Below are 27,984 nucleotides of genomic sequence, written 5' to 3'. Positions count from 1 at the left end.
GCTACCAATAGGAAGTTTCTGTGCTCCTCTCTTTCCCTTCTTGGCGCTTACAAGGCAAAGCTAGCATCTGTGGGGAGCAGTGGGTGCTACAGGAGGCTGGTCTCTTTCTTATACATGCACTCACACCCACACACACAAACACATATGCATGTGAACTATTGTCTCTACATAGCTAATGAGAAATCAGTGTGCAAAATATAAAAGGGCAAAAGATAGAAATGCTTTTGGAGTCACCTCTTCAATATTTATATCTGTGATATTGGAGACAAATATTTTGGTCTCATGTGTGGTGGTTCACCCTCATGTCAGATTGTGCAGTGTGAAGAAGTATCAGACAGTCAGTTAAAAGCACATCATTGTCATTAGTGTGACCCTGTAAATAACAGTGTTTTTCTTTTCCTTTCCTTTTAGTTTGAGCCATTGCAGTGTCAGCAACAATCAGAAGAAAATGCAAAAATTCATCTCAATAGCTCAGAATGCATGGGAAATTTTTATATCTGAAAGGAAGCCTGGCTGGAAGTATCAGATGCAGCTTTTTGCAGTTTGCTCTGCAGTTGGCTTCCTCTCCAGCTTTTTGTTTTTCCTTAGCATGCACTTCTCCTTGGCGCACCATTCCTTGGGGCCCTTACTGATTTCTGGATTCATCTGGATTTTGTTTTCTATCATAGTCTTTTGTTTCAAGCATCTGCGCTGTTTCAGTGTTCTGTTCCTCCTTTCTTGCGGACTGAAAAATGGCAGGGATGCTCTTATTACTGCTGGCATGGGTGTTGTTGTGGCCAGCAACATTCAAAATATTTTTCACAATCTAAAGGTTCTGGCAGACAGTATAACCTGTCATTTAAAGCAGGAGCAATTTGCCTTGATAAAATATTATATTGAGGCAATAAAATGGATTTATGAGGTGGCCAAGCTTCCTGCTGAGCTACCTAAAGATATAGTGGTCCTAAAGCACGAATTCACATCATCTTATTCAATTTTAGATGATGCATTAAAACAGGAGCTAAATGACACAGAGAAAGAAATTCAGAGAATTGCTAACCAGATATCTTTTATGTTGACTATACTGCCCTATATAGGTCAGAAAATATTGCCTGTATTTGGGGTTTTTCTAGTTTCTTTTGGAACTGGCCTCTTTATCAAAAAATTTGTGGGTTCTCATAGTACCAAATTTAAGAATACTTATATCACAAAACAGTTCATTGCATTTGATGAGCAGCAAAAGCAACAGCAAAGACCCTGTCTTCTGCCACTTAACAGAAAAGAGAGAAAAGATTATGTGATGATCCCATCCTTCTTCTTCACAAGAAAGGACAGGAAAAAAATGCTGCGTTATTTTCTCCCTATAATTATTCATCTTTGCATCTGGCTTCTGTTTGCTGCAGTAGACTCTTTGTTTTATTTGTTAATTATTTCTGTGAACAAATATCTCCAAGAAGTACCGGATCTAGACATTCAACTCAGTCTCTTTCAGAATGTAAGTACTTATCAGTACCATATATTTCTTAGTTTATTGCTGAAAAATTTCTCTTAATCTTCAGCAGCTGCAAGAGCAAACATATAGCAATGAGCCATCAATTCTTTCCTGGAATATCATTCATTTCAAAAAGGGTCATTGCCTCAGCATACATCGGTTGGATGGAACCAGACAGCTCTTTCCAGAGCATTGTCATATTTCTAGAGAATGGTAAATTTAAGAAGAAGGATTTTCATTCCTCCATTTATATATATGAAGAAAACCAGAGGCTTGAAATTGGAAACTCACAGAACTGAAATTTGTGAAGCACTACTTTTTATAGTCAAAAGACACTGTGACACTGATGTAAGAGATGTCTACCTTTCTTTTACTGAGTATTGTGAGGATGCATCATTGCTTGTATGGATGGGCGCATACACACAAAATAATGACTTGTTGCCAAAATCTCCAGGTCCCTCTAGCAGGAGCAGCAGCATAGAGAACCATAGATTAGCTAGGTTGGAAGATAAGTCTGGAGGCCATCAAGACCAACCTCATGCTCAAACCAAGGACATGCTGGTTAGAGCATGGTACTAATAGCACCAAGTTTTAATGGTGTTGTTTGGTCAAATATTGTACTCAATGATCTTGGAGGTCTTTTCCAACATTAATTGTTCTATGATTCTGTGACCTTTCAGTTCTGTGCACCATTCAGGGAGAAGAGAAAATTAGGACAAAGTGAAGGAAATACATTTTTTGTTTACTCTTCAGTTGATCAAACAATAGAACAAGTTTCTGAGATAGGTTGTGGGATGTCCATTCCTGAAGATAATAAGGAGCCAATTGATCACAACCCTAATCAACCTGTTGTTGTGCCTTTGCTGTGTACTCACTATTTGCTGTGTATTTTTGTGTGTCGTTTTGCCTGTGTTTCTATCCTTTGTACCTTGAAGGCAACCTCTTATCATGACCTGCCTTGGGTGTGACCTGAGTCAGGGCAAAGGAGCTTAGTCCCACTACCCATGGACGGAAGTCCTGAGCACTATGCCTGCCTGATTCATGGCTCCTGTGCTATGAATTTTCTCTCTTTGTGTGCATCATTCACTCATGTGGAAAGCTGCTTGACTCTTTCAAAACAGAAAACTAATGCCATCATCAGATTGTTTCTAGTTCCCCAAGGAAAGCTAAGTACATTAAAATGTAAAATTTAATCTCAACAGATTTGTAATATCATGCCTCAGGGCTGCTGATCCCAGGGAGTCCAGGAAGCTGGGTGAGCAGGACAGACTCAGACACTTGAGATGTTTATTAATTAGCATGAACAGTAAAATTCTTCATGCACTAGTACTCCTGTTTCATACTGAGTTCCTAATGAAGATTTTTCTTGCCTATACATCAGTTCAGTTTAGGGATAAAATGGCCTGAGATAGTTTGGAACAGGATAATGTCAAGGAAGGGCTAACAGGCTGAAGATGGGTAGCATGCTTTGGGAACTTCATTTGTCCAATGAACATCTAACAGAAGTTCTTGGCCTCTGTAGGGTGATTAGAAAAGCCACAAGGAAGACCTTATTATTCCTTTGACATGATCAGAAAAGAGGCTGGGTTATTCAGTGACTCTACAGTGCTCTAATTCACAGAACAGAAAGTTGCCTGATAGTATGGTCCCAGCAGCACGTGTCATTTACCCTTCTTATTGAGCTTTTCAGTCCACAAGCAGTGAAAGACATCAGCTAAGCAGAGGCAGCTACAAGAGGAGGTCAGGCAGCCTCATTTGTGTGACAGCCTTTGGTCAGAGCACTGCCTGGTCCAGTGTGTGGCTGCAGAGAGGGGACAGAGCTTAGTACCATGTGGGCATGGCTGGGTTGCTGTTCTAGACCACGCACAACATCACTGCAGGTGTGGTTTCAGGGGGAAAAAAAGGTGAGCACCCTGAACATGCGACGTTTTTGCCTCCCTCTCTCCATTGGGAAGGTTGTCAGGATCAGCCCTGCCCCTCTGCTGCCCATGGCCCTCCTGTTCATCCAAGACTTGACTCAGGCACACGGTGCTGAGAAGCAGCTGCGGGGAACAGAGTGGCAGAAGTGAGCCTGAGCCCAGCCAAGTCTGAGCTGAGCTGAAAGGAGCTGAAAGGAGCTGAGTGGAGCTGGGTGGAGCTGGGAGGAGCAGTCAGTAGCACCAGTACTGGAAACTGCTGCACAGAGTTGAGTCCAGTGTCCGAAGCAGTGGCGCAGTGTGGCGAGGACAATCATACTTTCATACTTTCAGGGGTTTATCTGTCGTTGTTTTCTGCTGTCTCAGGCTCAGGCACAGAGAGAGTGCTGTGGTGAGTGACTGCCACCTTGTCTTTGTCTGGGGACAGCCACGTGGTGCCGGGCATAGGAAGAGCCACCATCCTGGCTTTGCCCCAGGGCCACGTGGAACTAAGTCGAGATGGTGAATACCTTTTGTAGGTAAACCACCTTCTCTTTTTATGTACTTTTGTTGATAATATTGCTGCTGTTACTGTGCATGTCTTATTCCATTGCTTGCTGCTTTCAGTAACTTGCTATCTCCACCCATAGTCTCTGCCTTTGTCCCTATCTTACTGAAAGGGGAGAGGCTTATTTGGAGTTTAATTTCTGGCTGTTGTGGAACCATGGTGTGGGAGCACTGCTGATCATGTGCTGAGACAAAACCAAAGGGACAGACACTCTGCTCTGCAGTTTTACTCTCAACGAAGGACCCTCCAACAGGGCATCCGAGCAGAGTCATTGGAGTGGAAAAATACTAAACTATTATAACCACATTAACTAAATATTTCCCTGTCAGAGCCACTGAGAAGGTAAGTTTTTAATGATCCAAAGTGCTGGACATTGTCCACCAAGAGAAATTGTGAAAATAGAGTCCAAAACATTTATAAATAGCCAATATATATATTGTTTTGAGCATACTGTATATAGCCACTGGATGGTCTAGATGATTTAGAGTCCTTTGTAAATCTGAATGTCCAGTGGAAGAAATATTAAGAAAGGAGGGAATCTGTCTTATAATCAACACCTTTTTTTCCACTTTTCTTGTGCAGAAGAATGAGAAAAGCTATATAATTTCTATGAAAGAGCATATTGGCAAGACTGATTCTTTCAAGATCCCTTTGGTCAAGCAAAACTGCATCCCTCATCCCGAGCTTGCTCTCTCCACAACATGGATTCAGCTTGGAGTCATCATCTTCTTCTTAATAATTTTTGGGTTATTCTCTGGCCTCCTGACCCAACTTAAAATACTCGTGTCAACTTCCTTTTATCCTGATACTGAGATGAAACGGATACATTATTTACATGCAAAATTACTCAAAAAAAGAAAAAAGCTACAAGAGAAAACTGGGAAGAACATGTTTGCAAGAACGGTAAGCCATGAGCTCTGGGGAAAAAAATAAACCTTCCAACTGGGTGGTAGCCAGATGCAGGAAATACTTAAACACTTGTTAACTTCAATTATGTGCTAATAGACTTTCCCCAATGCTCAGGAGCCACACACACATTGCCTAATGGTAAGATTAGATCATCTAATAGTTTTGTTCTGTACTTCAGCACACATGCCTCAGACATGACATTGGTATACTCAAATGACTATGTACTGGTAAGAAAATACTTCTCAGATTCAGAGTCCTCCAGAGAAGAAACTTTGTTTTCATGAACATATGAAAAGCACTTAGAGTATTCCTGAATCTAGATAGCAAGTGCTAGGCAATAAGAGCAGCCCTAAATGTAGAGAAAGATATTCTGATATTGCTTAGCAATATGGAAGGTGGTATATTTCTATTTTAAAACACAGTATGACTGCATATACTATTAGGAAACAGAACTTTTGCTTGCAAAAACATTTATCCTGTACACACACACACACACACACACACACACACACACATATATATATATATATATATATATATATATATACACATGCACACACACACAGACACACTAATGGAAACAACTAGCACACATGCATATACCTATGGCATATCCAGATAGAAAGCTGCAGACATATAGTTTGTTTAAGTTCATTTTTTTAACAGCCTTCAATACTGAATATACAGGGTATCAGTGTCTGGGTGATCTTAACTCAGTAATACTATCATACAGATCATATTTCTGTTTTTTCAGGTCAACTTTTGGTTTCCAATACTCAAGGCAAGAGAGGCAGTGAGGAAGAAAGAAAGGAGTATAGCAGAATGACAGGATGATGTGAAAGAGACCAAGTGAATCTTTGGATATGGCTGAGATGCTTTAGCTCCACCTGTGTTTTGCATCATTTTTCCTATAGAATGTCAATTGTAAAATGTAAAAATTTCACACTCAAAGGCTGAACAGCAGTATTTTGGAAAAGATGCCATTGTGGATAGTGTGCAGTTCACCACAGATCTCTCTGGATTGCATTAACAGTTGTTTTTCAGCTTGGGGTTTGCATTATCTGGTACTTGAGAAAATCGTGGATGATCTGTAATTCTGTCTAAAGCAATAAAATAGTTTGGACCTTTTAGGTCTACACCAGAAACCTCTTTGGATTGAGCTAACAGAGGATGTAGTGACATCAGCAGGTTTGTCTTCTTCAGGTTTGCCAGACACAGAAGATAGAAGACACAGCAGAGGCTGTGCATCCGTTGCCTTCTGGAATGGCCAAGAACTGGGACTTAGATGTTTCTAGACATTTTTATCCATTTCTCAAGCCTCAAGCTCTTCAGCCTGGATCTTTGTCATCCCTAGTTTCTTGTCTCGTATCTAGTCTCCCACCCAGAATTCCTTACTTGGTCTTAGTCCCCAGTTCCACATATCCATAGACTGTATCACTAGTGCAGATTGTTCAATGCCTTTGATAATCATGAGAAATCATGTAACAGGTCACAAGAGCTAGAATGGAGAGGAATCAGGTGCTGTGCAGGCAAACAAGGTATCATTAAAGGATGAGGCATGTAAGTAGAGGTGAACAACATTTCAGATCTTGCAGACTGAGGAAGCTTGAAGAAGGGACAATAATGGGCTTAATCATGTTGCATAAGCACCAATTACTTCAATTCAATTAAACTGAGCCAAAACTGAAGTGCTTCACCTATTCAAGCAACAATGCTGATGTGACCTTCATATGATACAAGAGCAAATGCAAAACACCTAAAGACGTAGGAATGACTTATGTAGCTTTAGAGATTTAATGTAGAGCTAAAAAATATACCCAACAGGCAGTATATTTCTGATTTGCAGCCACAGCCAACTTCCTTTTTTAGTCTGAATAATAGGAAATTCTGCTCTCTTCCTCTATAATACATGCATGGTTTCAGGACAGCCATTGATCAATGTCTCTGTTATCTGAATGAATTAAGACTTAAAACTCTCCAGTAGCAAGTGTCAGAAGTTATTTTGCACTTAAAACACTGAAAAACACAAAGACTGCTCTTCTTTGGGCCTTCCAAAGTCTCACTTCTCCATGCACGCAGGTGGTTCAGGTTGCTGGTGTAACAACAATTTGTCTCTGGGAAACAGTGCTGGATTAAAGCCATGCATTATTGAGGGTTGTGCTGAATGTCTCTGAGAGGCCTGACTATGTCCTTTTTGCTAAAGTGGGACAGCCCTGAATAGCAGCAGAATGTCAGCTTGTATTTTAGGTGCTACTGTCAAGCACCAGTGGCAAGAAGCATTCTGGTGAGAAAGAAGCATTTAGAAGGTTGCTCTAAATTTGGACCCCAAAACAGAATAGCTATCCAGGTACTATTGATAAGAGGATCACACTCTTGTTATCATTGAGATGAAAGGGGAAGAGTTACAGGTCAATAAGAGCTAAATATTTTTGGCAGAGTTCTCACTAATTGCAGGCAGGAGTTGGATGTGCTCCTTCCAATCCCAAAGGACAAGCTGGTGAGAAGCCCCAATATGGGGGCAAATCTGACTGACAGCACTACCACAGAACACCATGCACTTATCACCTGGAGGAAAACTTTGGTTTGGAGTTTCTTGCCTGTCCTGTTTGATGGTGCTGCCACTCAGAATACCTTTTCACTCTGTTGTTCTATGAGGAGCACACGAAAGCTTTGCAGCCCATGGGAATGGTTCATCAAAATTACTCAAATGCTGGTGAATCTTTGGGAGAGATGCCTAAATCTGCTAGGATTTTGAATTCCATAGTACACTCTCAGGACAGTGCCATTTCTGCATTTTTCATTTACTTAAGGAAATTCAGCCAATGTTGAATGTGGATGCTCACCCCACTACCTGTCAGGACAGTTAAACATTGCTTAGTTTGCCCTTCAAACTGATAAAAACCAATCCTTCTTGGGCAACTAACTGTAATTCTGTAAAACATGTTCAGTTCTGGTAAATATTTTACCTAGATGCTTGACCTCCCTACCAGTGACAGAGGACATGGAAAAGCCCAAGGTATTTCTTTGTCTTGGTCTTTGCAGGTAAGACTGGTCTTTAGCCATAGACCTCTCAGACCTGAAGGAAAGGCTGGAGCAAGGAGGACTTACCCCTTGTAGTTAGAGAGGACTCAAACACACAGGAGCACTCAAACACTATGAGACATGAAGAGAGGTATCCATGGCTATTGGTGGTGCTGGTTGATGTCACTGAAAGGTATCTTGATTTTTTGTAAAAGTTCTTGGTGATCAGGAGGCATTACTGACAACTGGAAGGAAGCACATGTCACTCCAATTTTCAAGCAGGGCAAGAAGGAAAATCTGAGAAACTACAGATTTGTCAGACTCATCGCCATCTGTGGGAAGGTGATGGAAAATTTTCCCCTGCTAGCTGCTTCCAAACATAAAGGCCCGGAAGCTGACTGGTATAACACTGAAACACAAGAAAACTTTTTTACTGTGAGGGTGGTCAAACACTGGAATGGGAGGCCCAGAGAGGTTACGGAATCTCCAGCCTTGGGAATACTTAAAAGCCACTAGACATTGCTCTGAGCACCTCAGAGCAGCAAAGCTGGAGCAGATATCTCCAGAGCTGCCCAACAGCCTCAGCCATGTTGTGATTATTGATTTTAACACAGCACATTTTAGGAAAAATACTAGATATGCACAGCAAAAGCTTGTTTTAATTTGTGAATATTCTGTGCCAGCATCAAGGGTGCCAACTGAAAAATATTGTTACAATTACACTCAGAAAAGTCACATACTTGAGTGGACTAATGCACACTTTGTTTGTGATCATACACATGCATACCTGTATGCTGAACATGACCCGAATGGCAGGTAAAAAGGAGATAATTTTGCTCTCCCTCCATCTCCCTAAACCTGGTTTATCAGGGAAAATGGCACATTCTGCACCTTTTTTTTAAAATATTTTTTTAATAAATGAAATCTACCTTCTATGCCTCAAAGTTATTGAGTTTTATCTCAGCAGCAGGACAGTTCTTACCCTGACCTACAGTAAAGGACCTATTCCTTCAGTTGCCCAGTGTCTTTCTTTAGCTGTACAGATGAAAAGGCAGGTCTGTCACTCCCCTGAAATTACACAAAGACACACTTCTCTTTCTCTCCAGACCTTACTTTCTTTTTAGTTTCTTCCATTTCTTTATGTCATATGAGCAGGGGAAGTCTAGGGTTTGTTTATCTTCAGCTGTCTCCTCTGCAAGTTGTTCAGCTATTTCCTTGGCTTCTCTGCTAACCATAACCCTCAACCACAGGATTCAGTTGTTCCTTTTTCTTTAAAAACAAAGTCGATGAATTACAATATAAAAACAGTGTTCCACCCACAATTATTTCTGTTCCTCTTCTTGCCTTCATAGTGTTCTTTCCTCTTTTAGTATGTTTTCTTCACCTCCAACAGTCATTCTTTCTCATCCATAAAAGCATACAATGCTTCTCTTTCTGCTGAGAACAAGAGAACTATAGGTGCAGTTGAAATGAAGCATTTTTATTCATTTGTTGGTGTAATATAAATTTTAATGTCTATTAATATCATGTTACTGGGTTTTGTCTCTAAATGATTCTCTAGGACTTGTCAGAAACACATTCAGCACTAAGAACAAGTGTGAGAAATCTGGATTTGGCTTTTGACTCAGTCATCCCTGTCCTTCTCTCAGCTCACAGCAGAACTCAACTTCCTTTTTAAACATCCTTCACTGGAGGAGCTGTTTGATTTACTGTAAAAAAATCCTCCAATTGGATCAAATCTGGTTTGTAAAATTAATGAAAGGCTGACCTGATTGTCTTGTGAAGGTAATTCAGAGAGACATGCTAGTGCTCCTGACCCTCCTGACAAACAAGGACATTTCCTTTCAGCAGCTGTGTTTATGGACCTCTCCTTATCAGCACCCCATACCCCAAACCTGGCTGGCTTCTAAAGCCAAGCCAAGCCAAGCTAAAGGCTTCTTTTCCTCTGCGCTGGTTTCATTGCAGCATTTCATGTGAGCAGCTGGGTGTGCAAAGGGTGCTGGGTTACAACTGCTGTCACCGTGATCTCTGCTCTGTCAATATTATCACATTGACTCACTGCCTTCATCCCAGTTTAAATAGTCCAGAGATGCAGTTAAAAAATAAATGGATAATCAAAGCTTTTCCTCTAATTCTGTTTTACCTCGCAAAAGTGGAGAGTAAGGACCAAAGGATCGCTCTCTGCTGCTGATAAAATAAAGCCTGGAAACAGGGATGTTTCTGTCGGCTTTAGGGGCACGGATTTCCAGCCGTGAGCACGCTTCACGGGTGCTGCTGTGCATGGCAGTACCTTCCTTCCTCCGCCTTTCTCGGCTGATACCTCGTACCTGCCCTGCCCTCCAGTGGCCCCGTGCAGCCACAGGGCCCAGGACTGCTGCTCTGCAGAGATCCCCCCGTGCTGCTCCAGCTGAAGAGAGAAGTGCTGCAGGCGTGGGTGTTTGCAGCACAGCCGTGGGTTTCACAGGTGGTGAGCTCAGTGCCAGCAATAAGCACAGACCGTCCATATGAGGCTTCCTCTGGCAAATGATGGTGATGAAAGCACTATTGTGCAATCAGGGATCTGATCTTCCAAATTGCTTTTCTGCCTCTGCCTCTGGAATCCACATCACCAGGGAGAATGGAATACTAAAGATCCCAAATGTCTGTCTGGGTGGGGAGAGAGATGAAAATATGGTTAACAGAATATTTTCCTTACTTTAACAAAGTGTTTGAATCTTCAGGCTTTGTAGCTGCAGCTCTCTCCATAGAGAGAAGCAGGCATGACTTCCCCTGGCATTTTCCAGGAGAAGGCTGTGAGAAGATCAGAAAAAAGAATGATAATGATAAACAATTCTTATCTCCACTTGCTGCACCTGTTGTTGTGCACATGTGAAATGTGTTATGGAGATTTGTTTACCAAAGGGTGATTTCTTAATTGGACACTGTTTGGATTGATTGACCAACTAGGTAAAAGCTGTATTGGACCGTCTGTAAGGGGATGAGTTTCTTAATAAGTAGAATAGAATAGAATAGAATAGAATAGAATAGAATAGAATAGAATAGAATAGAATAGAATAGAATAGAATAGAATAGAATAATTGATCAGCTTTCTGGAATCATGGAGTCAATGCTAATTATTACCTGGCTGAGGACCTGTGACTTTTCCATACAATAAAAGAGATGGAAACCAGTAGCATTCCAAGAAGTGCTAAGCAACAAAAGGATGTTCAGTGTTTTAGCCTTGACAAAACAGTTCCTTGGCTCTTCTGCACAGACACTGCTCCAGAGAAAAAGGGGTTTAATGCAGCAGTATCCCCTCTCAAAGCAATCAGAGTGATCAACAGACTGAAGGAAGAGTCAAAGCAAGGAAACCTTTTTCTCAGTAGGTGGTGGAGAAACCTGAGGATTATGGCTAAATGAGACAGGATTCAAACATCTGGGAAAGCAATTATTGTCTTGCTTTCCCGTGAAAGGCTCAGGACAACTATGTGGGCTGCAGAAGTCATCTCTAAACCACCTTTCCAACCTGGTGTGTGGCATCTGTTGTCTTAGCATGACATTTACAGAACAGACAAAGCAGCAACTTGAGAATGTAATGAGCAAGTGATAGCTCAAGGATGGACTGTAGAATGAATTCAGAAGTCTTGTCAGGGTCTAGAGGCTGAGATACAACTGAGAGACCAGTCAGTGCTTCTTCCAGTGCTCCAGTTCAGGACCTGTGCTGACATAACTGTAATCCCATTGAATCCCAAACTATACACCCACTAAAAAAATCCCATGCTTCTGTTTTTGGCTCTGCTATCACTCCTTACTGGTGTTTCAGAATGGAGACCTGGGCAGTCCCAAAATTACATCCCTATGAAGATCCCACCATCATAGCCTAGCCCATGTAAGGGGAAAAAGAACAAGGATGACAGAGATTTACAATCTGACAGTTTCAACATTAGTAGGAGTGCCTGAACAGCACAGTTGAAATTCTTTTGATGTCACACAGCTCCTCAAGGGCTATTGCTTGGAACCTTGTGGCTTGAGGCAGGATTCAGGTACTAGGGCCAGCACATGTCATGGCAAAACAAATATTCATAAATATAACAGATTTGACAGGCTCCATAGCTTATTGTACCCAAGGATGCAAAAATACAGCAGATAATTTCTGTAAATCTCAGCTCACAATATGCAGGTAATTTCTTTCATCTGCGCAATAGTTAAGACTCACTGGAATTCAAAAGTAGGTATTTCTTAAACAAAAAATAGTATAGCCCTATAGGAAGAATAGTCCATGATACAGAGAAGTAAGTACAAACATAGGGAATTATACATTTTTCCATAGACAATACATGTTCATAGTTTGGAGATTACTCTTATCAAATTTCTGCTCTTCTTCTAATGTAGCAAAAGATTAATTAGGAAGAATGGATTCGTGGTTGACCTGCACTGTTGATGAGTGAAAACATAAGAAAAGACAGGCATCCTTCATACAAGAAAGTTCCAGTTCTGAGAGGTAAAGATGGGCTGAGTGGAAGGCAGCTGCAGAGTAGAAGTCTGCACCATAGTTACACAGACTTTGGAAATAATCAATGGATACAAACCGGTATTGCAAGAAAAATGCCCCCCTCATCCCAAAGAACAGCTCCAGACCAATTTATCTAACCTATGTGAGATCTTGATGCAGAGACAAAAAAAAGTTGCAGAAGTATCTCTTTCTGTGTTGATGGTAAAGGGAGACTGGACAACAAACTGAGATGCAGAGCATGACAGTACAGAAGTCTGTACTGAGCAGTGAACTCTGTTTCCTTGTAATAGTGCTGGATTGTTGGTTGGTTCTGACGTTCTGCCACACCAAAGATAAACCTGAGAAATGCTGCTAGACCTTCTCAATCATACCCATGACTATCCTCCATCATCCTACAAGGAAAACCCTCTTTTTTTGTTTAGAGACACAAGAAATACTGACCTAATAGTAGTTTATTTTTTATAAAAGCTCATACATCACTGTATGCCTATGAATATAGCAGAAACTGCAAGTCTGCTTTCCACTGTCAAAAATAATATTAATTATCATATGTTTAATGTGTACCTAATGTGTTTAATGTGTCTTAAAATAAGCAGCACTTTCTGTGCCTGTTTGGCCTGTGGGTGCACAGTACAGGTTACATTGCTTCTACACATAGGACAGCCAACTCACTGTACAGGTGATTTTGTGTTGGCCTCATTTCTCTCTGTGGTGCTTTTGGCTGGGGTAGAGTTAATTTTCTTCACAGTGGCTTGTGTGGGGTTATGTTTTGGATTTGTGCTGGAAGCAGAATTGGTAATTCAAGGATATTTTCATTATCAATGAGCAGTGCTCACACAGCATCAAGGCCTTTTCTGTTTCTCACCCACCCCATCAGCAGGAGGGCTGGGCATGCACAAGGACATGGGATGGGACACAGCCAGGAGAGCTGACCTCAGCTGACCCCAGGAATGCTCCAGACCATATGCTCATGCTCAGCATGTAAAACTGGGGAAGAAGCAGGGGGAACATTCAGAGTGCTTTCCTGGGGATGCCTGAGCTCCTGCCTGACAATGGGGAGTGAAATTCTTGTTTTGCTTTGCTTGTAGGTGTGGCTTTTGCTTTACCAGTTAAACTGTCTTTATCCCAACCTAAGAGTTTTCTAACTTTTACCCTTCTGATCCTCTTCCCCACCTAACTGGGGAGGGGGGAAATCAAGCAAATGTCTGTGTGGTACTTTGCTGCCAGCTGGGATTAAACCATGACACTCTCAGATTTTTCCCAGTGGCGGCTGCTTAAAATGGACAGCTATTGCATATGAAAGTGCAACTTTAAACAACATTCCAGTTCTCCAAATCAAAATTTGTCTAGACATGGTAGCAGAATAGTGCTTCTGAAAGTACTACAACCCTCTGAAAATGGGAATTAGATAAATTGAGGAAAAGAGATACTTCTTTTAAATTAGGAATCCTATCCTACAAAAACCAAAGTATTAGTTACACTGGGAAAAACCTAATTTTCAGTTAAAAGGGTTTTTTGATACTAATGTTTTGCTCTGGTGATCTCAGTTCATAAGCCTTCAGGTAATAACTGTGTCTCTCCATAAAGCCAGAACACGAACTATTACTGTAGGTGAGTTCACAAGTATGGTTAGTATAGGTTTGCCATTTTCCCTTGTTTCTCAACAAGGGAAATAGCTGAACCCACCAATAAAAGCTCGGTGGTGCAGTTGGCAGGGACAAAATACATAAAGTTCTTTAAAAATAGTGACATGGAGATGGGGCAGCAGCTCCAAAATAGTGAGTGTTCTGAATCAGCATTTTTCTGTACTGACCCCTTCCAGATAGGGAAAATTAAAAAAATAAAATTCAGCATCTGCTCTCAGAATTCTCTGCATTGCCAAGCACAACAGAGATCTTCCTAACATATAAAATTAATGGATTAGGGTTCATCTCTTGGGACCCAATGGAGCAGGAGTTTAAAAACCATTCTTAAACACCAGTGTTCATTGCTTTTACTTTATTGGATAGCTGATACCTTCTAAAGATAAACATTAAGAAATACCATCCCAAAACTTACAAGATTTTAAGAATGCACAGCACTGTTACCACATTATAATTGTAAGGTTTTTAAATTATTACTCCATTTTCTAAAAAGAATTTTCCAATTCTTAAAGCAAAAGTATTTTCAAAGATAAATTTCAATAACAATTTTATGTAGGAAACCAAGTATAATGCTTATTGGTTACTATTGTTTCATGTTGGCTCTTGAGAAGTTGATAGTGGATTGATTGCTGGACCCAGAAGGAACTGCTGGTGGGGGCAGCAAGGTCATTTTCATTTGCTTTTATCTACAGAGGAGAAAAAGACAATACAATATCATCTTTCAAAAGAAAATCTCTTCTTTGCAATTTGTCACTCAGAGGTAATAATGGAGAAGGAGTGCTAGGAGCTAGAAAGAATGATTATTGCTCCCTCACTCTACTGAAGCTTTAGCCTTTAGTCCTCTCTATTAGAAAAGTTTTTCCCCTAGGACAGAGAAAAACAAATAGGATACTGCATTCTGTTGCTGCTACTGCTGCCCTGGATGAGGTTCACTGTAAGGTAGCTTAAAAGAATGATATCATGAAATGTGGAAAAGTTAATTTCACCCTCCTACCATAGCAGGTCTGTTCCTGTCCCATATTAATTAGCACTAAGAGCAGACTCATTTTATCTGAGGTACAAACTGGGGCTTTCTGTTCACCTCTTGGGAAATCATTTCTCAAGCTAGCTGATCTCATTGTTGATACATATATGCACCCAAATCTTCAGCTTGGATTTTGGCATGTTTCCTGCCACTCACTGTTCCCCCAGCCCATACTAATCAACTCCCCTGCTGTAGCTGACAACATTTCAGCTGCAGCTGGCACAGAGCAGCAGCATGGCTCGACTGTGCTTGCTGAAGGACTTGCCTGGTTTTCACCTTTTCCTGAAGCATTTCCTCTGCTTGTTGAGCAGTTGGAGAGTGTGGTGCTGTCACTAGTCCTTGTTCCCAGTGCCTCACCCCACTCGTATGCTGCACTGCCCAGGTCTTTGTTTGGTTCTTCTAAGAGACACTTCAACTCACCAAGGCAACAGAAAACTAACCCAGGAAACAAAGCTAATTGATTTCTGCTCACAGAAAGATCTGCCAAGCACCAGGGCATATACAAGGAGTGTCAATAACCAAGTTACACACTGTGAACACTGCAGAGGAGGGAAAGGGAGATGCTGGGTGTTGCTCCTGTTAGCAGTGATGAGCTCGCACTCATTCAAACACTGCTGGCACTGCAGCACCTTTATTTGTGGAATCACAGAATGGTGTAGGTTGGAAGGAAGATTAAAGATCATCTAGTTCCAGCCCCTCTGCCATGGGCAGGGATGTTTTCCATTAAACCAGGCTGCTCAGATCCCCATCCAGCTTGGCCTTGAACACTTCCACAGATGGGGCATCCACAAATTTTCTGGATAACCAGTTCCAGTTCCTTACCAACTTCACAGTAAAGAATTTCTTCCTAATATCTAATCTAAACCTACTCTCTCTTTCAGTGCAATGCCATTCTACCTTGTCCAACTACTCCATGTCCTTGTAAAAAAAACTCCCACTCCAGCTCTCTTATAGGCTTCCTTTAGGTACTGAAAGGCTGCTCTAAGGTCTCCCTGGAGCCTTCTCTTTCTGTGAAGACAGCTTTTGGTTTTGCAAAACAAATCTGTCAGCTTAACCCAAACAGCACATTTGTTGGGGGGTTATTGTCCGTAACACAGGACAATAACAAATTTAATTTTTCACATCAAGTTGTTTGTAAATTTGCAAGTCAAACAGTCATGCTTCATTTTGTACTCTTGTTGCTAACCAAACCCAGGTTTTGTATGGGCCTTCATACCCATGTCTCAGTCTAACAGCTAAACTTCATCAGTTTCTTCCAGCTGAACTTTTTAAATAAGGTTCCAATCAAAATGAGGTTCTCCATACCTGGGATGCCAGACCTTCTTGTTGAATTTACAGATACAGAGACAACTCAGCTTCTGAGAGGGCTTATTTCAGACAAGCCTTTCACCAGATAAACAGACTGCTCCCCTTTTGTTTTCTTGAAGTTTCAGAGAAGCAATAAGTAGTCTTTACTAAGAAAAAGAGATGGTTACCTGCAACAGCCAAAACTGGGGGATGAGCCTGTTATTTTCGTGTGACAGGTGTTCCTGAGACCGTGCCTGTATATGGTGCCCTCTTGACAGGAACAGGCTGACATACCTGCAAAAAAATATTTTAAATCTTTCACTATTTTGTCTTCTCTTGCAATTGCTAATTGGACAAAATTGAAATAGAAGTCCTATGATAATCTTCTTTCTATGAAATGCATCCCAATACTTTCATCTAACTTCTCTCTGGAAAAGATCTCTTGCACTGGGATCAAACTGTTCAGTTCTCAGCTTTCATCAGGACATGATGGCTAAATCTGCTCAACACTGTAGCAATCCAATTCTAAATCCATTTTTTAAGAAACAACATGTGCCACCTCATTTTATGTATTCTTCTATTTGTTATTCACATTTTCCAGTGATGTTTTCAATACATCAGGTAAGAGAGGTAAATAAATATAAATGAAACAAAGCAAATTCTGCCTTGTGTAGGTATCTATCACTCACTATTCCAGTTGCTGGCTGCAGGAGTCTGAGCTGGTTGAAAAATCACTTCTGAAGACATGCTGCAATTGATATTTGGGTTAAGGGAAAATTCTCTCTAGCTTTGATGGGAAATTGTAACCACTACATTCATGGAAGTCCTTCAGAATTGTGTAATTATCAAATTTCTTATAAATTTCAGTTTAGTTTACTTTTGATACTGTATTGTATGTGTGAACATGCAGGCAGCTCACTACATGCTGTGAAATTGTGTTCTTTGGAGGAAAGCATCCTTCAGCCACTTTCACATGCCCTTCTCAGTCCATCAAGACAACAGAAAAAAGGAAATATACAAAATTATTTTGGAGGCATTTCACTGGGCCTTATTTCGCATGGATTCAGCTTTTAGATCCTGCAATGAATCCCACTGATTCAGGTGGTGATTTTAAAATGTACTTGCTCAGTGTGCTTTACTATTCACAGTACATTAAGGATGCAAAAGCATCATGGATGCTTGCACAGTAAATAGGCACTGAAAATCCAATCTTTATGTATTTGAAATATTTCTCTTTAAAAAATAGAAGAAAACAAAAGCCTAAATTGAGCTACTTGCTTGGCCCAGCAGTGTCGTTTGCAGATGTTCTGTTTTAACACATTCTTGTTGGAACACAGCAAAATGTTCAGTGGTCTGCAGGGTTAATATCAAAATATCTGATCCATGAAAGAATAAGAAAATTTTTTATTTCTTCCGTGGTGCAATATTTCTTCCTCCATATGAAATTTGGGCTCTCTGATTTTCAGTGAAATCAGCGATGAAATGTAGCAGATTACCCAGAAGCAAAGCTTTGTCCATTTTGATTGCAAGTAGGACAGGTTTATTTCTAAAAGTACTGAGGCTTAGTTCACAAGCTGGACAGACTAATGTAAGAGCAGGAACTAGTCTACAATATTTTTCTGTAATATAAAGACCAATAAAATTTGAGTCCTTCGTTTCCTTTCCTCCCACCTTGGCATATTTTGATTAGTAAGGAAAATTACCATTGAATCCCCAAACTTCTTTTCTCAAGAGCTAGTTATCCTCATGTTGTACAAGGCATTTCAGAGATTTATTAGTTTAATTAACCTGTTCCCGCTGTCTGACTCGTTTGTAGACATATGGAGGGAATGGTGGACGGGAGACATATTTGCCTTCTCCTGCTGTGACATTGAAAACTCCACCTTCATAAACCACTTTGCCTCTTGAAACTGTCACAACTGGAACTCCATGGCAGACCATTCCTTCAAATATATTGAAGTTATTTGCCTGGTGATGTGTCTTTGCAGATATTGTCCTGTGTTTGCAAAACAACACACAAAAATTACTATGATTCGTACATTTGACTTCATTATAAAACGTTGATAAATTGATATAGGAAGAAAATTTAGCAGCATTATTTAACTACAGCCCTGTACAGTACATCAGAGAGCAGCTGTAAAAATAGGATAGCACAATAACATTTCATTGAACAGTAATTGCATTTCAAAAGAATGAAGAGGAGTCAAAAGGACAGAACTCAGCAGCCTTTAAATGCAAAATTTTCCACTTCAAAAGAGATTAGTGGAAAAAAACCCAGGTTGTAATATTTTCTTTGGATAACATGATTTTATTTTGCCTTGTCAAGCAAATATCTATGCACAATTCGATCAGAAAAAGCTCTGACCTTTTAGCTGGAATGACTTGCAATTTCAAGTTTGAAAAGCATGGCTACAATGTTTCAGAGATTGAGTCTCACAAATAACACAAAGACCATTTCATTGGAAAGTCAGTAGATGGTAATGATTTTTGGTAATGCTTGGTGTGAGCTCAATTGATTCAATGACTGACAGCCCAAATATCTTAAGGCTGCTAAATAATAAAGACATCACACTTCTATATACCTTTCCTCCAAGGGTATTAAGTAAATTAGAACTTCAGACTTCAACAGTATTCATTTGAATGATTGTATATTGTTGGGTTTTGTATATATAGACTTCATTCTATATGATTTCCATTTTTCTAGACCATTTTTCCAATCCCAGCTGGCTACTTTAAAGGCAGAGCCAATGCTAGAGCTGACATTACTGTCTGGAAGTTCCAGGCTGTGTACACCTCCTTTATTGTCCATTTTCCCTCCTAAGCTACTTACTATATACTGTAACAACAGACTTTGAGTTTCAGTTAACTATTTTATTAACTTCCTGTATCCAAGCTACAGATTATATATATTATTTGAGAGCTTATATTTTTATCATCATTTCTAGTCTCTGAAAAGAAAGAGGCTTCATGCTTTTGGCTACTAATTGGGCTTTTTCCAGGATGGGTGCTCATGCAGTCAAAAATCTATCATGCATATATTATAATGCATATACGTGAATACATATTGTTCCAGAGACTACATCTTTCTGCAAAGGAATTATCAAAGTCAAAAGAAATATGAAATATTAATAGATTAAAATATTGATCCATTTGGAGAAGAATTTTTTTAAACTTTAATCAATATCCTTACCAAAATGAGAAACACAAAAATCTGTATCTTACTTGAAGTATAGCATTTTCAAAAACAATCATACTAAATATTAAAAATTATTACATACAAAGAGGAAAAAAGAATTCATGGAGGGACACTTAGTGTTCTTTCATATCATTCTGTTGAACTAAGAGTAATTGGTTCTGCTAAGGGCTACATTTAAATCTTGGTGGTAACTGACATTTCAAAGGCTATATATATGCATATGTAAATACTGTCTATGACCAGTCTACCCATAGAAGTAAAAACTTTGCCTTATACAACACACCTTGAACAGAAAACTTATGCATGCCTGCTCACCAATATCAGCATCACCTTGTAGGTTCACGTTGGGAAAAATCAAACCTCTCTTGTTTTCACTGGTCCTATCGAATGCTGTCAAACAAATTTATGCATGGTTGTTATAATTGCCCTAATAGGAGTTTCTGAACATATTCCTCAGGCTTATTGCATTACCCTTGTGGGTGCAATTGCTAGAACAGTAAGTAAGAACAACTGTAATATAATAATCTTCAGCATTCTCTGCCTATATATCCTATCTACTTGCACAATAGCACCAGGACATGAAAATAAAAATGAAGAGGGTAATTTGAGGAAATGCAGAAAAATAAGCAAGATTCTTCATCAACATGTGAGCTGTTTAAAGGTGCAAGAACAGGATCACTAGTGGTAACCATGTCTCAGAGGTAAGTACATCCTTCATTTAAAGATACAAAATGAATGGAAGTTGGAACATTTTAAAGTAATATCCATTTGTACAGGTAAACTTTGCAATAGGAAAAACACATTTCCAGAGCTAGCCTCAGCAACAAACCTCAATAGAATTAATTTACAGCTTTTCTGTTGAAACAAGCTGTTGATCATGCTGCCCTTTCTGAAGGTGAAGTGCATTTTCCCTGATGGAAATCACCAAAATTTGCCTGTGATTTAACCCTCTGACATTATCAATGTCAGTAAAAGCTTCAGGTAGCAAGCAACCAACCAACCAAATAGAACTAGATGGTATGTTTGGGTCTGAAGCTCACAATTCAGCAACCTGATGCAACAGACTGTTTACAGCTGTGTCACCCATTTCAGCTAATGGCAAAAACAGTTGTAACCCACTAATAATCCAAGAAACCAAGGCTACCACCATGGCAGAGTACAACTTAACAGCTGTCTCCAGCATCCCAAGTGATAAAGTGTTACTCAGCATGAAAACAGATTCCTTTCAAAACTTTGTATTGTATTTTTAAAAGAAGACTTGTATTCTGGTTATAAATTGCAGTGGCTCTTTTTTCAAACAACCCTTTCTCAAATGGAGGCTGAGATCAGAGCAATTACTTCAACATTTAAAAGAACATTCTCCTTTACAAAGAGGATACTCTAAAGACATCAGGTCCTATACTGCTCTTACATCAGTGTTTCCATGCAGTTCACTTCAGCTGCTTTTGATACACCTGGCTTGCAAAGCAATTTGAATTTATTAATATATACATTGCCATTCCTCTAGTACCAAAGAGGAAGACACGCTTCTGAAATTGTCTTTTTTTCACCATCATACATCTTTCCAACTAATTTAGAGTCAAAGAGTAATTTAGTCTAAGAACAGCTGACAGATTTGCTCTGTGTGAAGATGCAGTGACAAGCAGTACTGTATTTATTTATGCTCTACGTGAGAAAGGACTTTACAGCCACTCCTAGAGTATTGCAACTAAATAAGACACAGACTGCAGCTTGAAACTTGAAAAAGAGCAGCAGCTTAGACTTGAATTTCACATAGGGTGAAATTCAAGATTATACAGGTAGTCAGCTCAAGTTATGACCTAAACTTTGTTAAGGAGTTAGAGGGACCAGTTTTCATCTCAAAAACATGCCAATGCTCCAGTCAGAGGTGGAAACAGTAAACAGTGAGTTACAGCTGGACAGGAGGGGGCATGGATGAAGGGAAATCATTGGATATATTAGAGTGATCTTACACCTTTCCTAATGCATAGGACATGAAGGTTCATCAGCTCTAGAACCTAAACTTTGACAGTCATAAGGATTGTCCTTTTAATTTTCAAGATCACATAAGCAAGCAAATGAAGAATTTAATTACAGTCAATAGAAATGGCTACATACCTCACTCAGATTTCTTTAAATAGTTCAGCGACAGGAATATGAAGGAATGCTGTAGATGACAGCCCTCAGGCAACAATAGCTGTTCAACATTTCAGTAAAGGGAGGACACCTATTTTATAATCAATTAATTACCTAATTTAAAATGTAATAAGAAAGCCTGTAATTGAAAATAGTTGCTTTGTTGACAGCTGCCAAAGAAAACCAGTTTATGTAGGAGTGAGTATTTGAGCTGTAAGTAAATTCTCTCAATGCTTATTGTGCAGTATCTCTGAGCTGTTCAGAGCTGGGGTTAGGTGAGAAATGCCATTTGGCTGAGGACACTATCAGCCTTTGTGAATTGCCTCTTCATCTTCAGATGCCTTTGAATTCTACATATTGTTAACCTGCTTTTCTAAAATCTAGAAAAAAAATAAATCTTTCACCTTTCTGTGTTTTCTGAGTCACCACTCATTTATAATGATAATTAAGAGTTTTATTAAAAAGAAAAGCAAAGAACAGGGAAAAAAAAGTAGAGGAAATATAAGAAAGTCTTCAAATCTGAGTGTAAAAATATAGCTATAAGCCTATAATGTGGATTAAAAACCTTACGGTCTACTTTATATTAAGGAGTTGCAATAACTGCATATGCAAAAATATGCAGGCAACTATTTGTAAAGTTCCTAGCCTCTTAAAAATTATCTTCAATAAATATTAGTTTTGAGTAGTCATATGAATTGAGAAGATTTGTAGATAAAAAGAGGGAGAAAGAGAATGTTTGGGAGCTTCAGATCAAATTGACTTATCTGAAGAAATGGGATATTTATTTCATGCAATCATATCTCCTAAAATTCATCATTTTAAGGGGATTAGACAATGACAACAAAATAATTTTTTTATTATGGTAAGTAGCTCATTTGTAAACAATATTATCCAGTCTGGTCCTACCGATTGTTCCAAGCTGATACAGAATGGAAGTGAACATTTGGGAAAAATTGTGGGCAGAAGAGAAGCAGTAATGAAAAAATAGCTTGCAAAAAATAGCTTGCAGAAAAGCATACAAAAAAAAGAAGAACACGAATTAGTCTGTTCAATGACTAGAGAAGATCTTGAAGTGCTTACAAGGAAAAAAGTCAGAATTATGTAAAGGGAAAATAAAGAATTATTTAATTTTTTGGGTAACATTTCTGAGATTCACTTTTCTGAAGAGACCAAGTGACATTTTGGAGATGGCAAGTTACTAGGGAAACAAACATCAAGCACTGTCAGAGAGGCTCATCTTTTTACAGGCCACAGAACCAGTGTCACTGAGGTTGGAAAACATCTCTGGATATCATCTATTTCAAGCCCTCTGTTCTGATCAGGGTCAGTCTAAGTAGGCTTCTCAGGGCCATGTTAAATTGGGTTTTAAGGAGGGACATCCACAATCTCTATGGGCAACCTGTGCCAGTGTTTGATCACCATCACAGAAAAACAATATTATTTATCATGTTGAAATGGAACTTCCTATATTTTAACTTGTGCCTATTGTTTCCTTCTCCCCATTTATTTAATCTGAGATAAGATGTCTTTGGCAGGATTCTGGTGAATTAGTGTACATTCATGAGTGCACACTGCTTTCACTTGTGCAGAACATGGGGCTATTGAAAATGCCAGAACATACTTGTCCTATGCATAGATATTTGTACACCACATTATTTAATTTTGTCTCATTGTGATTAGATGCAGTCATCCATATATTCAGTATTCAAAATTATGCTCATTCATCAAAAGAGTAAGATAGTTACAGCATTATTTATTCTAAACTTCTGCTAACATCCTGGTTTCTTCCTCTCTTATGTTACTAAAAATTACAGGCAGTTACTTGGCAGGGTGCTTAAACATTGTGAAGTCCCCACTTAAGCCTCTGAGGCTGAAGACTTGACTACAAATGAGACAGACATAGGCTACAGATTTTGGTTCTAACAAATGCAAAAGATTTAGCCATGAACATATCTGCATGGAAGAAAAGGCATATGCCAGGAGACGGGGGAACTCTGACATTTTGCTGATTCACCTCCAGTCACTGTTTCCCTTAAAATGCAAAAATACTAGAAACAAACTAGAAACAAAATTCTTCCTCTGTCATGTCAGGCAGGTAGATTACAGAGTGACCTGTCCCTTTCCTCCCTCCCACCCCCACTAAAGCTTTCCCATATCTCCTGCTGGTCAGGGCCCCCACTCTGGCAGCTGCGCTGGGGCTGTAGCCACCCCTGCCCTGCTCAGGGCTTGAGCCCAGCTGCACCAGCACATGTGGGGCACACACTGCCAAAGAGGGCCACTCCAGCAAAGCCCTAAGAGGATGGTGCTACCTGCACACCCACCTCTGCCTTTGCAACCAGAAGTATCTAACTTCTCAGCTATATTTAATGAGGGAAAAGCCTGGGGAGTGTGGCTTCCCAATTTGCATGTTGTTATAATGAAGTGGCTGGACTTAGAAAGTTAAACTCTGTTTGAGACAGGTTTTTTATCCTTATGGGTGTTTGATCTTGCCTTTGGGACCTGATCCAGAGTTTACTTGCAAGGCTCTGACAGGCTACAGTGAATTAATTGAGCCCTAATATCTGCTGGGAGCTGGATGTCTGTTTACAAGATCTTTAGGACCTTCTGCCCCTACTTTACAAGGGATGCTCAGCTCTTCACTGCCTGAATCGGGCACTGCAGTGTTTAGATTCCTTGCTGAGCATTTCTGGAACAAACCTTAGAGATTTTATACTCTTGCTTGCTTTCAAATAGCTAAAGGCATCAGCTATAGAGGACACTGACTTGCTGACAGGTGAAATTCCCTTTCCCTTACTTACCCTGCTTTCTCCTCCTAAAAAAGTCATTACAGTTGCTTTTGTCTCACAGACTTGGGACTTTTATATTATTTGTGTGCAGCCACAAAAGAAGTCAGTGAACAGTCTTGATCAAAGCACAGATTAAAATAAGATGGTACAGTGAGTACACATTTGCTGCCTACATGCATTTTCCCAAGGAGTTTTCACAGAACAATCCTGTATGCACAGACTGTACTTGGGATGCTGAGGGTGTTGAGGTCTGCAATATGATATTTGGTAGCACATGGCTTGCAATAAACCAACAGATCCCTTTTGTATTTTTGTGGCCTTTAATGAATGGAATAAGTATAAGGAAGCTAACGAAAACACCTACTTTGGGGCAGGACTCACAACCCATCTTTTGTAATGCAGTTTCTAACCAATTTGTACATTTAATGTTTTTTCCCAATAATGCTTGCTGTCATGCAGACCTGCTAAAACCAATATTCAGATGCTTTTAAACACAGTAGCAAATGTTATACTTGTTGATATAGTATTTTCTGCAGAAATTACCAGAAAATGCTACAGAAATAGGCCAGTCAATGAAGCTGACACTTGAAAGCCTCAGCTAGAGCAGCAGTGCTGGAAGCAGAATGTTAAATTGCAATTGCTCCCAGTTTGCAGAACCGTCACATCGAATTCACTGGGGTTTCGTAACCTAGAAAGAGAAAATCCTGAGAGCTCAGCACCCAACATTATTGGGCAATGATGTGGGTGGGGAAATGCCGCTGATTTTATGGGGATACAAGTTTTTGTATGAAAGAGCTGCACTACCTTTCTAAATGACTCTAGAATCTTCTGTATAGACTTCCTCTGACAGATAGTGATAAGATTGATTCCTCACAGCAATACTTCAGCAACTGTCTAACTCATTAGGCTGGCTTCAATCAGAATTTAAGACTACAGCAAAATAATCTCAAACCAGAACGGGAAAATTGCAAGACTCATGGTTGCAAATAAGAAAAAAAATCATGCACAAAAGAGGAAGAACTTAGCAAGAAAGAGGAACAAGCCTATTGTGAAACTGAAAATCACTCCCCAGAATCAACAAAGCACAGGAGGCTGTGCCTTGTGTAACATCTTAAATGGCTGAAATCCATTAGCTAGATCCCTTTTTTCTACTGGGCTGTTTATGCCCTCTTCAGGATTTGTAGTGAAATTAATAGACAAGTTCCAGTGAGATTTATTTATACTGTCTCATATAGTTCACAAAATTGTACCTGCAGAGAGACTGTTCCCAGCAAACCCAAATGGATCAACAGTGGAAACAGTACCAGATCCCGAAGAAAAATATTGGCTGAACCTTAAATAAGCTTGCTCAATAAGAAAATACAGTTTAAAATTTTAAAAAAATGCTTACAGAAAAACTGCACTTTCACAGCTAAAGAGGGTGAAAAGGCAATTAGGGCACTCAGGAGAGAGTGAAGGGGAGCAGAAGAAATGTTTGAGGGGCAAAAAAATTAAATAATTACAGGGGCTGACAAAGCACCTTGAGAACATTGTCAGAACTCTGCTATCCCTCTAGATTCATTTGTCCCCAGGCAGAGCAGAAGAGAGTTCAGAAAACAATCCTTCAGGGGTTTTTTAAATCAGAGTTCATAGCTCCACTCTCCTGAAATAGCTTAGTGCTGGTATCTCAAAATATGCCTGCTCAACATGCCAGAAGGTATAATGCACATGAAAATCTCCCTGACCCAGCACTGGGCAAGCCTCTATATTTATTTGGGTTGTTGACACTCCTGAAAATTCTTTTGCTGGTACTGTCAGTTTTTTTGTGGGACTTCTGAATAGCAGCCTATCACAGACATCTTTTATAAAAAAATCCTTTCCTTAGGATTTTCCTCCTGAGAAGCTGAGAGGCCTCAGGAACAAAATGTAAACACTGATTATCTGCTGCTGTGGAATGCAACAGGTGGATCTTTGATTGGCCCATGTTGGATGTTTGTAATTAATGGCCAATCACAGCCCAGCTGGCTCGGACAGAGAGCCTGAGCCACAAACCTTTGTTATCATTCCTTCTTATTCTATTCTTAGCTAGTCTTCTGAGGAAATCCTTTCTTCTATTCTTTTAGTATAGTTTTTATGTAATATATATCATAAAATAATAAATCAGGCCTTCTGAAACATGGAGTCAAGTCCTCGTCTCTTCCCTCAGCCTGAGACCCCTGTGAACACTGTCACAAGCAACTTCCATATCCTCAAATGTTGTAGCTTAAAACACAGAAGACTTCACACTTTCACTTGTTTTTTGTACTCATTAATATACTGAAATGACTGAGAATTGCATATCAAAAATCAAAAACCCAGAAGATTGGTCAAAAGACCTCTGTGTAAGGTAAATCTAGGATTGGGCAGAGGCTGTGCAGCATGTTATCTATTTGGCTTCCAAAATTAGACATGTCCAGTTATGCTTCAGAACTTTCCTACACCATGAACAGAGTATTTAACTTTTTCCTTCTCAAAAATCAGAGGCTGAAAGCACAGTTGTATGGTCACACTGCTCACTAGAGCTGAGCCCATGAAGAAAACCACCAGCCCAGAGCACTTCCTGACCTGTTGCTGCTCCTGCTGTGCGCACGGGTGATCAGAGGCAGGGCTTGGCTGTTAGAGGTCCTGCAGACTTGAGTTACCCTGCACAGCACTGGGAGAGTGGAGATGCACTCACAGAGCTCTAGGCAGCTCAGCTGAGACACAACTGCCCAGGAGATCTGGCTCTGACAGACAGCCCTCAGACCATTTCCAGGCAGCTGAAACAAGACCAGGATGGGCACAAGAGCCAGAGCAAGACTCAAGACATAATTCCTGAAATGTTTATAGAGTCCTGACCACGGAGTTGGCTGATGTGTGAATACACCTGAGGACAGGAATCAGCTGTAATGCACACTATGCTGTGTGAGTTCACTTCATGCCCTTTCCATGGTGTACCATGGGATCAAGTCATGCAGGGTGAGACACCAGGACACTGTTTGTGCATCTGTTGGTAACACAAGCTCTATTCTAGCAGAATTACTGTGCACACAATCAGAAAACTCATTAAATAAAAGCATAATCATGAAAAGATTGACGTTCAGAAGTAAGTTCAATCTACCTTTGAACATGCTTTAAGTGGCTCTAAGTTCAAAACACAAGTTTGTAATGGGTCATGCTGCAGCAGTCTCTTCTCCCTGCCCTTTGCAGTGGAGGAATTCAAACATACTCCAGCACTAAAAAGAGTTGCTCTAAAATCCCAAAGGAGTTATTTTTACTCTTAGGATACCAAGCTCTGGTTGCATAATGTGCAGACTTTTTAATTTTTGTACTTGGTCAGCAATCAGAGAGAATGCCTTTTAATCCATCTAGAGATCAAAGATCTCTCCTTACCTACACTATTGTTGGAGAAAAACCCCTTTAATTAATTCACACAAGGTGCTATTTAAAACTACCATAACCTCAACTAAAGGCTAATTGTTGTACAAAGTCTTTGTGTTGCTTTTTTCCTACAGAACGGCTGGAAGGGTTGGGGGAAGGGGAGGGAGGGGGGAGAACA

At 39.9% G+C, this 27,984-nt stretch overlaps 2 protein-coding genes across 2 annotated transcripts in view; one reads left to right on the top strand and one right to left on the bottom strand.

Annotated features, from left to right (window-relative positions):
* Nucleotides 1–418: 418 nt before the first annotated feature.
* On the top strand, nt 419–5,988 carry DCSTAMP (dendrocyte expressed seven transmembrane protein). Its single transcript, XM_054644476.2, has 3 exons — nt 419–1,474; nt 4,517–4,837; nt 5,598–5,988. The coding sequence occupies exons 1-3, from the start codon at nt 449–451 to the stop codon at nt 5,667–5,669; spliced, it is 1,419 nt and encodes a 472-aa protein (XP_054500451.2). The 5' UTR covers nt 419–448; the 3' UTR covers nt 5,670–5,988.
* An 8,460-nt stretch (nt 5,989–14,448) lies between these two features.
* The window catches only part of DPYS (dihydropyrimidinase), a 30,485-nt gene continuing 16,949 nt past the window's right edge, over nt 14,449–27,984 (bottom strand). Inside the window, exons 8-10 of the mRNA XM_054635379.2 lie at nt 18,099–18,306; nt 16,499–16,604; nt 14,449–14,685 (exon numbers count right to left, since the gene is read on the bottom strand). Coding sequence (XP_054491354.2) covers nt 16,530–16,604; nt 18,099–18,306 — 283 coding nt within the window. The 3' untranslated portion in view covers nt 14,449–14,685; nt 16,499–16,529. The remainder of the gene's footprint in view (nt 14,686–16,498; nt 16,605–18,098; nt 18,307–27,984) is intronic.

The sequence above is a fragment of the Agelaius phoeniceus genome, chromosome 1 (genome assembly GCF_051311805.1).
Source record: "Agelaius phoeniceus isolate bAgePho1 chromosome 1, bAgePho1.hap1, whole genome shotgun sequence".
In the NCBI taxonomy this organism is placed as follows: domain Eukaryota; kingdom Metazoa; phylum Chordata; class Aves; order Passeriformes; family Icteridae; genus Agelaius; species Agelaius phoeniceus.
The sequence above is the reverse complement of the archived record's forward strand: the minus strand, read 5'-3'. Positions and strand labels throughout refer to the sequence as shown.